We start from the raw sequence: 13,593 nt of genomic DNA, 5'->3' as shown, positions 1-13,593 counted from the left end.
TCCTCCGAGCTTGTTTTGTTTCGGTTGCTAAAGCTGGCTAAGAGGAGGAAATGTCCATCACAGAGGCGTCTCCAGCCCGCCCTGGAAACAATGTCGTCTTGTTGTTGCGCCTTTCGGAAGCGATGTATCACAGCTAATTAAGCAGCAGGACACTAAGAGATGATGATTTGGCTACGCCTTTGCTAAATGATCCATAAGGCAGTTGATGTGGCCCGTTAATGACAATAACACAGGGAAAAAAAACATCGATTTAGGGGGAAGCTTTCTTTGAAGAAAAGTGACAGAGAATGGCCAGCTAGCTCCATGCTAGCATCAGGGGCTCTCGGGTTGAGTCAGGTCTCTGTGACGATTAAAATACAAGAGTCACGAACAATGTTCCCTGTAATTTTCCACAGGTCTGAGCGTTCACACAAGGTCGGTGAGCAACGCTTGAAACAACAGTGAGCAACAGCAATCCCAAGTGTGGCAACTGAGTCATTATCAAACATGTCCAAAACTTGACATCAAGTTACATTTTGCTGAGTTTCCCGCAATGCAATTTTTTTTTTCACTTTTGAATGAATTGACTAATGTATTATTGCAAAGGTTGTACGGCCTACAAACGTCATTTGTTTTAACAATAATTCTTTCACAAGATTTCCATTTCTTTTTTTTCTCAGCTTTTCACTACTTTTTCATTTTGGTATGTTTTTCTTTTTTGTTCTATTCCCCTTCCTTTAAGTCATTTTGTGCATAATTTTACATAATATTTGGTCATATAAGGATGAAAGAAGCAAAAACCACCTGAAGAGCCGTTTAGGACCCGAAAGAGTTCCTTTTAGTGAGTCGAGCCGAAGAAGCCGGTTCTCGAAAAACTCTAAAAATTCACACACGCAGCTTCAAGGGAACATTGCGCTGGATAGATTTTCTTGTGCGCTGAGAATGTGCAGGCAGTGTGCAATTGCGCACGCGCGCAGCTTAGAGGGAACACTGGTCACGAATGTAGCGGATTCCCATGAGTTCTTGCTCCAGGTCATCAGTTTCATGGGTAATGGCAGTGTCGAAAAATAATGTCTGCCCGGACGCCCGGGGCGTGCATCTTTTACGTCGGGCGTACAACTTACAAAACGTCTCTGTCAGGGTGGCCGACAACTTTTTCAAGAATGATTTTATTTTTTTCAAAATCAAACGTTTGCTTTATTCCGATTTCAAAATCTTTGTTCGGTTTGGAAATTTTGGTTCGTTTGGCAATTTGCATACTCGTCAGCCAATCAGAAGCCTGCATTGAATAACTTCGTGGTTCCGGACTCTCCCGAGCGTTATAAGGTCACGCATTTGCATATCATTTTCCAAAGTAGACGCACAGAGAACACAAGAAAAATGGATAAGTGGTTAGGGATCAAGCCGAAATCTCAGCCCCATAAGAAAGATTCAAAAGAAGTTAACAACATTTATGACGCTACGAAACATAAACGTACATTACAAGCATCGTGGAAAGAGGAGTTCACGTGGCTTGTAGCAGACGACGCAACGCAAACATTACATGAATGATGATGAGTCAATACAGGACCTGTATTACAGGTACCGTATTTTCTGCACTATAAGGCGCACCTAAAAGCCTTTTTTTTTTTTCAAAAGCTGACCATGCGCCTTATAATACCGTGCGCCTTATTTATGGATCAATATTAAAATTGCAAAGTTTTCCAACTAACTTGCAGCCGCCGACTAGATTTTCCCCCGAACGCCAAGTAGTACGCGGTGTATGCTGGGATTTATTTACCGGCGTTTCATTGGCTAACCAATGTGTCAATCATCATTTGAATCGATCACTATTGGCTAAAGTTATCCGGAGGTCAAGGGGCGGATCCTTTTTATCATTTACAGGCTGGCATTGGCTTAAACGGCAAAACAAAGCCTGCAATTGGCCGAAAAAGATGAATGTGTATAGCACGTGGCTGACGGCATAGAGAAAGCATTTTTTTCTATTCTGTATTTGTAAATATTGTATTCTCCTGGATTTACTACCCTCACGGATATAAGAGGACATTGGCTGCACATTATTATGATCACAACGACTTCGGTGAGCTGCTCCGGGTTTTATTTTGTCCCTGTATCTTGTTTCAGACTGAACTCGATGTTTCTGTGATGAGCGGTGCAGATAATGGATGGAATGTAGTGTATATTTTTAAATCAAACTCAATTCCAAGTGTTTATTGTCATATGCACAGTAAAGTTGCGAGCGAAAAAGAAAATAGATACTAAGGAATGGTTGGAATGAAATGAAATGAAATGAAATGAAATGAAATGATCTGCATTTATATAGCGCTTTTCAAGTCAATGACTTCCCAAAGCGCTTCACATTGTGCTTCACATTTCCCAATAGCGGCCGTGATCTGTGCAGCCATGTAAGGCGCTAACCTGCTTATTGGGGGTATTAGGGGTTCAGTGTCTTACCCAAGGACACTTCGACATGTAACACGGACAAGCCGGGATTCGAACTGGGATCCCTTGATCCTAAGACGATCGCTCTACCTCCTGAGCTACTGCCGCCCCGTTGGCATTTCTTGAATCCCAAGACTTTAACCTTCCGAATGATGGAACGATGCATTTGAGTGACATCGTACGGACACCGCATCCGCACGTGTTCTCAACACGTATTTGCGTCTTTGCAAGCTTTGGGAATGTTAAGGGGGTAATAAGTTGGACTGAACTATCTGACTGTTTTGTCGACGTTCCCATTGTAGCGCCTTATAATCCGGTGCGTCTTATGTACGTCAAAAATAGGACCAAAAACTATTTTTAGTGCGGAAAATACGGTACATACTGATGGCAGATGGAAAACAGCAATGTCATATATATGCAATGAATGTGATAGGTAGATTTATAATAAACTTAATTTAAAAGTGTTGTTTTGTTATATTTTCTGATTATCAAGCCTTAATACTTTGCAACAATGTTTTTTTTTCTGTGATTAGCCGTCTTGTTGTGTTTCAAGTTGTGAAAAATGGGGCAGGCAACTTTTCAGAGTTGTCTGCCCTGGTGTCCGGTAACTTTTTATCATGAGTTTCAGACACTGCTAATGGATCTGGTGTTGGTGAGATACATGCTTGCAAGGAATTGTTTTTTTAGAGTTGTTACAAATCCTAGTCGCAGTACGTCGGAGCTTCAGCCTCGCTATTGCTTTTCCTCCCCAGCCCGCCTCAATCTCTTCCCAGACCTGATAACAATCCACGGAGCACCTGCGTTCTTTTGACTTTCCTCAGACTCCGAATCAATTCATGAATTACTTTTCAATGCAAAGAGCTGCTAAAATACTTGCTTTATAGTTTCTTTGTGGTGGACCCTTTTATGTGTGTGCCCGTCCAGCTGTTTGACCAACAGCATTCACAGTCATGCCTTCCCAACACACTCACACACAAAGCCCTCCGCGACCTGCCCCCGTGATAGCATTTGCTGTGTGTGTATTGTCTCCTTCAGAACACAATGCACGCACGATCAAAGTCTGCAAAGCGCAAAAAGTAGACTGCGATACAGCACAGAAAATTGGTAGGGATAAAAGAGGGATTGCTCGATGTTGTTGGGGAAATGACCCGAGCGTCCATGCCAAAAAGACGTCCTCGGGGGAAGCATTACTCCACCGGATCGGTTGAGGTTGCTTTGCTTGTGACATGATGGCGCCAACAAGATCAACCATTTGCCGCAGGGACATTATTTGAACATGCCTAATTGAACTGAACCTTATAAACAACTACGTGTTTATGAGTTAGTGACGTTCGAAAGCTCTTTAAATCGTTGCCAAGATGTTGCATGCTCTCATGAACGCATGGAATGACCTCTTGTCATTCAAATCACGGAAGGTTTCAGCACTTTTGCTTCATTCGCTCCCTTGAGGGTATCAGGATGCTATCAGAGGTTTTAAACTGAGTTAAAATATTTTTACCATTTTTTTTTGATCGCTTGCATAGTTTTAGAGAGTATAACAGTACATAGTAAAAGTATTTCCTTTAGGTTTAATGAGTACAGGCAAAACGGCAAGATTGGATTCGCATGCTTGGAATGGTCGGTGGTTCAGGAGATGCAGTACCTAATTTGGCCGCCGGGCGGCGTAAAAGACCCCATAAAAGCGGACCACATAAAAGCAAATCTTTATCGACCTTGCTGGTATTTATTGGGGGTTGACACGGAATCGAGCTAAGGTACAACTCTGTACATTTTCACAAAAAATGCGTTCAGTCATTTTGGAACATATGGTGAAGTCATTCATGTTCACTTGTATAGCCCTTAATCACAAGAAATCGCAAACAGATGTACAGACTATAGACTCCTATTTCACCATACCTTGATCTAAAACCAACATGAGAGCAAGGAGAAACTCAAAGACATCAGCATGAGGAAACGGATGACCAGGCTGCAATGGATGTTGCATTAGCAAACATTAAAATTAAATAATAATAATAATAATTAAAGTTTAATATAAAATAAAAAATAAAACAAACAATACACAGGTACTGAAAGTTACTGGTAGTTCTTATTTAACTTTTTTTTTCTTCTACATAAAATGATATCAAATCATTTCGCAATTTATTTTTAAGTTGAAAATATTACAAAATAAGTGAAATAATTCCTAGACATTTTTTTTCTGTGGCCTGCGGTAAAAAGTACTGATGTTTGATATTTACGTATAATTCTTCCTTGAAAAAATCTGGCAAGACAATTAAATAGACACCTCTTTTTGTCACAGTTGCCATGGCGCCCAATTGGCCCGCCCATGTGGCGCCAGCTGCAGCTCATTGACAGATTGGCTGTCCTTCTATTTAAGTTCAGTGTTCCCACTCTCCGTTTGTAAGGCGTGGGTTCTGACTCGGCATTGCCTGTTGGTATTTAGTGTCCGGTATTGTTCCCGTTTATTTCGTCCTGTTTAATATCGGCTTCCAGTTTTGTTCCCGTCTATTTTTGTTCTGTTTATTATCTTCTCCAGTTTTCGTTACCGTCTAGTTTGTCCTGTTTAATTTTGATATCCTGTTTCTATATCAATCCTGTCTGTCCCGTCGTGTCCGGTGACCCCATCTGTCCGATATCTGCTCAGGCAATTGATGTCGATCTCGTCAGCCTCTGGCTTCCTGTCTTTCCACGCCAGACCGCTGCTTAACGTGCATGACTCCCCATTTCCCATAAAGAAAAAGCTTGTGTGAGAACGTCACGCATTTGGGTCCTGATCCTGTTCCGGTTCTTGACACTTTTTTTTAATTATACTTTGTTTTAAGTGGTTTCACACTCACATATTTGTTCTTTTTCTTTTTTTTTTAAATATCTGCTTAACTCGCCTATTTAATCTGTTTTTTGAAATATATACTAGCTTGAAAAAATAAAAATATAATACAAAATAATAGAAAAAAAGAAGAAAAACATTTTGCTATTGCTGTAAAGATTTTCTTTTGCCAGGTACACTGTTCCAGATTTTTTTTGTAGTATACAAAAATTATTTAAGCTTTTTCCACCAATAAAATAAATATATTTTGTAAAAAAAATCCAAACAAACTATGATGGCACCATTGTGAAATGTAAGCTTACATATGGGCAACAGCTTTTGTTTTATTTCCTTTTTCGTCTGGAAAAAAAACTGCAAAACACGGCCTTTTCACCTTCCTTATACTTGCTCCACAAGCTCAACACCTTTTACGCTTATGTGCACCCGAGCGTGGCCTTCATTTGCATACCTCGCTTTCATTGGCTGCCTTCCGTGAAGGCGTGCACCCTCTCTCTTCAAAACAGCTATAAAAACCCCAACGCGTGAGTAGAGTAGAAAGCATCTGATACCAAGCAAAGAGACTTACCGCGGGTGAGCACAGGGAGACACCTGCCCTTCTTTTTCTGTCCGTCCGGTCGTTTTTTGTTCCAAGCATGTCACTGGAGGTGAAGAAGAAGACCCAAGTGCGTCTGGTCTTCCTGGGTGCCGCCGGGGTCGGGAAAACTGCCCTGATCCGCCGCTTCCTGCAGGACACTTTCGAAGCCAAACACCGTCGCACGGTGGAGGAGCTTCACAGTCGGGAGTACGACGTAGGCGGCGTGAAAATCACAGTGGAAATCCTGGACACCAGCGGCAGTTACTCCTTCCCGGCTATGCGCAAACTCTCCATTCAAAGCAGCGACGCTTTCGCCTTGGTCTACGCCGTGGACGACCCAGAGTCCCTGGAGGCGGTCAAAACCCTGCGAGAGGAGATCATGGAGATCAAGGAGGACAAATACACGCCGATCGTGGTGGTAGGCAACAAGACGGACCGCGGGCGCGAAAGGCGAGTTTCCGGGGACGATGTGCTGTACACGGTGGAGACGGACTGGAACGGGAGCTACCTGGAGGCTTCGGCGAAGGACAACGCCAACGTGGTGGAGGTCTTCAAAGAACTTCTGCAGCAGGCCAACCTGCCCAGTCGCCTTAGCCCGGCGTTGCAAAGACGCAGGGAGACTTTCCCGAAACACGCCAAATTAAGGCCGCCTATGAACAAGACCAACAGCTGCAGCGTGTCCTAATCAGGGCCCATTACTAAAGAAAAAGTAATCAGTTAGAATTACTTCATTTTCATAGTATTTGTGTTACCTAGCAGAGTACTGATACCCCAAAGTAGCGCCTTACTTTGAAAATAACTGCTTACAAATAACCTTGAATACTCAGATTGAAGCCAACCCCTAAAACTACTTAAAAATAGCAAAATAAGAAAATAAATAGAAGAAAACACGCTAACCTGTGAAATCAGGGAACCCTTCATATTTCTTGGCTTGTGCAATGCTGAGAGCTTGCAAACTAACACAGCCGAGACACTCCATATCCATATCCAAACCACTGAAGATTTCCTTTTCCATGTCTAGTCCGAGATGTTTTCCTTTTTTTCTCTCTAAGCGTGGTTTCTCTCTAGGCATTACAAAAATAATTTATCAAATAAAAAAGACCAACATTCAGCACTCTTACACCGTAACCCAAAAACTGCTTAAAAAAGAAAAATAATGAAAGAAATAGAAGAAAACGTGTACAGCAGTTTGTAGAATCGGTGAAGCCTTCATATTGCTTGGCGTGTGCAATCTTGAGAGCTTGCAAACTAACACAGCTGAGACACTCCATATCCATTTTTTCTTCAAACCACCAAAGATTTCCTTCTCTGTTTCTGGGTAATGTCCAAGATGCTTTCGTTTTTACCCAATACAAAAAATTATTTTTGAAATAAAATGACCAAAATTCAGCACTCTTCTACCGTATTCTCACATTTACCTCATTGGTTTTGTTTAGGTTAAACATCTATTTTTAATTTGCTCCTCTTTGATCAAATATTGAAGTTTTGGACAACTAGAAAAAATGGTGCGTAAAAAAACAGGTAATTCTACATCTGGGGTCTCCAACATGGTGCCCGCTGGCACCAGGGTGGCCTCTAAGGACATCTGAGCGCAGACCTGTTTTGAAAATAGATCACCAGTTCTAGGTCATTGTGATTTTATAGTAAAATGCTTTTTTTAGTGGTTGACCGAGTCTATGTATCCCTACTTCAATAGTTAACCTGGCATTAACATAGTAATAACATGTTATTTTAGAAATGCTAATTAGTAACAAAAGTAGCTCTTGGCTTGAAAAAGCTTAGAGACCTCTATTCTATATTTCAAAACAAAAAAAATCCAAGTATTTGCCAATTGGCACACCAATTAAACAAAAAAACATAAAATCTGCAAATATGTGAGATACTTTTTTGATAAAAACTCTCAAGTTGCCCTCTGCTGGATCAAAGTGGTATTACAAGCATGTATCCTCAATGTCTCAACAAGATCCGATGCACTCATACTTGCAATGAATTAACGTGCCGACACAACGAATAGATAATTAAGTTTATTGCTTTTAATAATCGATTTTACCAATTCGCTTTAGCACTCCAAAATAAGTTATTCCAGTATAAGCCACGCCCCTCTCCCCAAGCACCGCCTACCATTCGCTAATGATACACAACCCAATCGGCGCTTATAAACAGACCCCCGGAGTTCAGTATGTTATTTTATAGTTGTAAATAGGGCTTGGATGTGAGTATATACGATAGGGAGAATATCTCTATGAGGAGAAATTCAATGGCACCACCGTAACTGTATTTTGTGGTACTCTGTTCTACCATTCGTAATCGCTGACTGGTCAGAAGCCTTTCTATATATTGTAATGACAGTTAAGTAACTCCATTTTCTTAACAACACGTTAAGAGTACTCGTTTCAAGGAGGGCAAAGGAGGACGTGGTCACCAGTGGGAGTCGAATGAGGAGAGCTCTCCTCCGGGCTCCTTTGACTCTGAAGAACACAAAAAGAGTGACTCATCGTGATAACAAGAAAAAATGAAGTATACTCTTCTCTAGATGTCATACTTGCTGCTGTTGAGATCAATGTAATACATATATATATGTACTTAAATGTTGTAACTTATCACTCACATTTGATCACAGTACATTTGTTCATTACAGACGTTAAAGCACATTTTCACTGTTTTTATACGTTTATTCTTGAAATGATGTATTTGTATATACTGTATGTGTTTTTTTTACCATCTTATATTGTATTGTAATGTTTTGCAATTGAAAATGATGTATTGTGGGTCGGAATACGCAGCATACAAATATAAAATGAACAATTCTTGGTGTTTCGGAGTCTATTTGATCATTGACACGAATGAAAAATAAATCAAGTTGCTGGATTTGGTATGTTTTAATCCAAAATAGTAAAAAAAATATTTCCTTTGGATTCCCCCCAAAAATATTTAAATCCTACTTGATTAATGCCACTGGAACGCAAACATTTGATTTCTCCAGTTTTTCTAAAAACAAATGAGACAAATGCATATAAATGTGTTTTAATTATGAACCAAAAATTAATAAAATAATAAAAATAAAATAAATATTTTTGTAATTATTTTTTCACACTCCTCTAAAAAAACGATCTTAAGACTTTTAAAGGGACAGTGTAATATTTAGAACATTCAGTACAGTCTTTTTCACTTGAACCGATTTTTAATTGTTTTATAGTGGGATAAAAAACTAATATTTCCTTTAATTTCCATCATTGTAATTGTTTTGTATTGCTCTAATTGTTTACATATTCTATTAAAGGGACATTTTGTATTTGCTCTCATTTGTGGTGAAGAAAAAATAAATAAATAGAACTACAGCATGCAATTGTTCTTAGGCGAGTGTTGTAAAGGGAAATTGTCATACAGCGGGGGATAGGAACTTTTGCTAATTCGCTCCCTACCCCTTAAACTCACTCAAAAAACAATAAAATATCAAAAACTTAGTACTGCATATGTGTTATATATGTGTGACTATCATAAATAAATATACATGTGTAGGAAAAAACGAATTGATTTACCTGGTACGGTGGAGTAGCGGAGGGATGCAGAAGGGGAGACAGTAGATTCAAATGAAAACTGATTTCATGACTTGAATAATAAGCAAAATACATGAACGATCATATCACCTAGAACAAGCATCCAGCCCGCTGGATGATTTAATCCGGCCCGTCATAAATTTCTGAGTACCTGTATGTCAAAAGTGAGTCTCCAGGTCATATCTATCAAAAGTTTTTTAAATAAATGCAAACTAAAGGTTTCCCCCAGCTAGGGGGAAGTGTTGAGTTTGTATAACGTGGTAAGTTGGTCCAGGTGTAAAACCAAGTGTAAAACTGAATTTAACTGTTAAAATACACCAGTTAACTTCATTTTCCCCATCATTTTTGAATAAATTTGTTGTGTTTAGAACAGATCCCCTGTCCTCCGTGATTATTATATGCAGGGTAGGTTTCTAATGTAGGCTGAATGATAAAGCATGATACTGGAAACAAAGCTAAACATTTGGAGTTGACAATCCTTGGCTAATCCGGGCCGCCTGAGAATACGAAAATCTCCAAAGCCAAAACTGAGTTTAATATTGCTGACCCTAGAAGGGGCTGACATCACTACCAACCATCTTGCTGCTACGGCCGCCCAAAAATCTCAAAAAGGCTAGCAAAAAATCCCATTAAGTCTCCATAGTTTGTATTCTTTCTTGTCCTTTTATAGGAGCACAACACTATACAGCGACATTTAGTGGTCATATAATACACACTGTCGCTTTAAAGCTGCATTTCTATTTAAAAACCATATTAAAATAAGGTTTTCTTAGAGTTGAACTTGATTTGAATTCCTAACGTTGCTAGCTATATGTCATGTATTTATTTTTGTATCTATTTTATGACTAATTTAACTCTTTATCAACGTTTAAGTGAAGTATGTGAGCAACAATAATTACAAGCTCATAAAAAATGAGAAATTGGTAAAGACATTGTCAATTCCGAGATCAATGAAGTGGACGTAAGGTTCCCGGGTCGAGACCGGGTGAAAACATATATTGGCCTGGAGAGGAATGGGCACCACCAGGCTGTACTTGCCCAAGACACCCCACAGGAAATGGTGCCCCCACGACCCCTAGTGGTTAAGGGATCCAACCAACCAAATGCTAATAAGGAAATCATTGGAAAAAGATGTTTCCACCCACTCGCAACACAGGAAACTTAAGATCAACAGGGTTGGGTAGGGTTACTTTAACTTGATTACTTTTAATTACTTTTGGATTACTCCAATACCAAATATGCTCAAAAAAGACAAAATAAACTAAATATGAATAAAATGATGACTCACAACACGTGGTAAGCTTTCTCTCCTGGCTTTGATCTCTTTGATCTCCGGCAAAACGAACATCAAATGCGACAGAAACAAAATGAAAATAAATCCAAACAACTTGCCAACATCATTTTTGCCGTTCCGTGTATTCCGTTACTCCCCAAGCCTGCACAAAATTTAGTCATTTTATTCATATTTAGTTTCTTTTGTCTTTTAGTAGCATATTTGGTATTGGAGTAATCCAAAAGTAATTGAAAGTAATCCAGTTAAAGTAACCCTACCCAACCCTGTCACTCAAGCATGATATCTAAAAAGTATGACACTTAAGCCTTTTAAATTTCATCATTCGAATGCAAAAAACCTAATTAACCTCCATGATCAAAACAAATAAGTTTTAAAAATACAATCGAAACACGTTTTCAAAGTTGAAAATAAAAGGCTCGCTGTCACCAACACCAATGGTAGTAAATTTGATGCTTTGGGAGTTAAAGCTTTAACTCAAAAATCACAAATTTAGGATAACACCTGCAGTATGTACAGTATGTTTTAAAAAACAAAACACAAAGACCTGCTTGCTATAAAGACACGCTGGTTATTAATTTGGAGCTATCAAAGTTAAAGCTTTAATTTCAAAATTATAGTTAAGGAAACATGCATTTATATACGTTAATTAACTCCAAGATAATGATTAAGTCTATTATATTGAACAGCTTGAAGATGGTTTCCAAGGGTTCTAATAGTTATTAGTGATACACGGGCGCTCTCTGGCGTTAGCTAAAGGAATTACTGTTATTTTTTTGTCCCCAAATTTTAGTTCAATACGCTTTTGCAATGTTTTAAATCGTACTTACAGGTTTTGAGACCAACACAGATGCACAATTCTAGAGGAGTCAACAATACAGATAACACTCACTGCTATAGTTTATATTTTCCTCCCTTTTCAAAAAATGTTAGATTTCCTGAAATGTGTTGAAAATAATCCCAACATAATATCTTCCTGGATTTTGCATCTGATCAATGGCAATTTATAACCCCTCCAATTTCAAGTTTGTAATTGTTATAAGGCTACAAAAGGGGCGCAGAAAATGTTAGTAAAAATGGCTTTTAGTAGTAGTTGTAGTAATTAAGTTTTGTTTTTGTTTGTTTTTTTTACCATAAGAGTGCACAAAATATTGTTTTCCTCAGGCATGTCCAAAGTCTGGCCCGGGGGCCGGTTACAGACAGTGATCATATTTTTACAGGCCGCAGTCCATGTCATAACAAATAGTAATATGTTGACCTCAGTATAAAATAAATTTGTACCCCCAAAAAACAAAAACAAAAACATTTCACCAGATGATGGCATTAGCCACCTTGCCCTTGGCTTTCTGTGACAATTTTAGCCCACCCAATTTCCAACATGCGAATTAAAACAAACAAAAAAAGGAAAGTTGACTGTTAGGGCCACTGCTTCCCGAACAGGTGGAAATAGGAGTATTTTTTACCGAAATCAAAAACAACTGCGTCTGCCTAATTGGCCAAGAGACTGTGGCTGTTTTCAAAGAACAGAATCTCAAAAGAAACAGCCAGACAAATCATGCTGACTACAAAAAGTTAACTTGAAACGAACGCTGTGAAAAGGTGAAGCAACTGGGAGTTGTTTTAATGGCTCAGTAGCACTTTTTCTCGAGACACTGCGAGTCAAATGAAAATGCTACAAAGGCAAGTTACGAGGTTGCGACGGTGATCGCCGAGCACTGCGAACCTATCACAAAGAATGTCAGGCCCTCACACATTTTCAATTTACCAAATCTGGCCCACTTTCTGAGAAGTTTGGCCAACCCTGGTTTAGTACATTGTATATTGAATGTCCCTTTAAAAGAGGTTTTGCTGTAATGAAACTTTTAGGCTCCGTTGAAGAAGTTTTCATGTTCAAATTTTAGTAAATTTCATGCAAAAATATAGGACTACAAACTAAAAACAGATGTTGCCCATTTAAGAGCATTGTATAAGAAAACACTGACATCTAGTGGTTAACAGTACACAATACACGTCAATTGGCCCCAAAATTAAGGACATCCAGAGGACCTGTATTTATTCAAATTGACCACCAATGACCACCGACCGAAGTAAACATAGTCTGTTGTTACCGCAACTGTTTAAATTAGCTTATTTTGTCTTTATAATTCAACATTCTATACACTTACATGTGCAATCATATATTAATATTCCGTGTGGATTGGCCCAGGTCACCTAGTCTGATCAAGTGCATAAATAAATAAAAAAAAACGCAGTTACTGCTATACCGGAGTGACTAATCAGGAAGAACGGATGTTTTTCCGAAGGGCCGGCTAATGTCAAGGTGGAGTTTGGGCTGGCTGGATGAGAAAATAATTTGAACATGTATTTGTTTCTCGCACCATTTAACCTTACTCGTGCAATAATTCTCTAATCCGCTATTTGGCTACATTCAGCGCAACAGATGAGGTGCGTTTTACCATCTGGGGGAATTTCCCCCTTCCAAATTTTACATTGGTTTGGCCCACCACCACTCTGTGTTTTCTCTAGCTGTAAAATGAACAGAGAACAGCACCAATGATAGAGTCGGGTAAGATGGATGCAAGGTGGAACCGAAAAAGCCAGGGAATGAAAGAGAAACGCGTTAAAAGGAGGACTGTTATTAATTTCACTTGTTTTGCACTTTTTGTCTATCATTCGAGTATGAGTGCTACGAGTTTGCATAATTAAGCAGTTAGCTGCCTTTACTGGCTAGCTACTCTCACTCACATCCCACATCAATTGCACCCTCGTCATCCTTGAAGGGAGATTACCACTTGTGAGGCCCCTTCTCAAGGTTTTTTATTTTTCTCGTGCTAAGGTTTGGAGTTTTTCCTTGCCCGCATGTTGGTTTAAGATCAGGGGATGGGGTACAGACGCTGCCCAACTTACAAACGAGTTCCGGACG

General features: G+C 39.3%; 1 protein-coding gene across 1 annotated transcript; it reads left to right on the top strand.

Annotated features, from left to right (window-relative positions):
• The first annotated feature begins 5,795 nt into the window (after positions 1-5,795).
• rasd4 (rasd family member 4) lies at positions 5,796-8,636 on the top strand. Its single transcript, XM_088341706.1, has one exon. It carries the CDS (start codon positions 5,881-5,883, stop codon positions 6,505-6,507), a length of 627 nt encoding a protein of 208 aa, XP_088197832.1. The 5' UTR covers positions 5,796-5,880; the 3' UTR covers positions 6,508-8,636.
• Positions 8,637-13,593: the final 4,957 nt, after the last annotated feature.

This window comes from Urocampus carinirostris, chromosome 8, assembly GCF_059441175.1.
Source record: "Urocampus carinirostris isolate Australia breed hairy pipefish chromosome 8, RoL_Ucar_1.0, whole genome shotgun sequence".
In the NCBI taxonomy this organism is placed as follows: Eukaryota; Metazoa; Chordata; class Actinopteri; order Syngnathiformes; family Syngnathidae; genus Urocampus; species Urocampus carinirostris.
The sequence above is the reverse complement of the archived record's forward strand: the minus strand, read 5'-3'. Positions and strand labels throughout refer to the sequence as shown.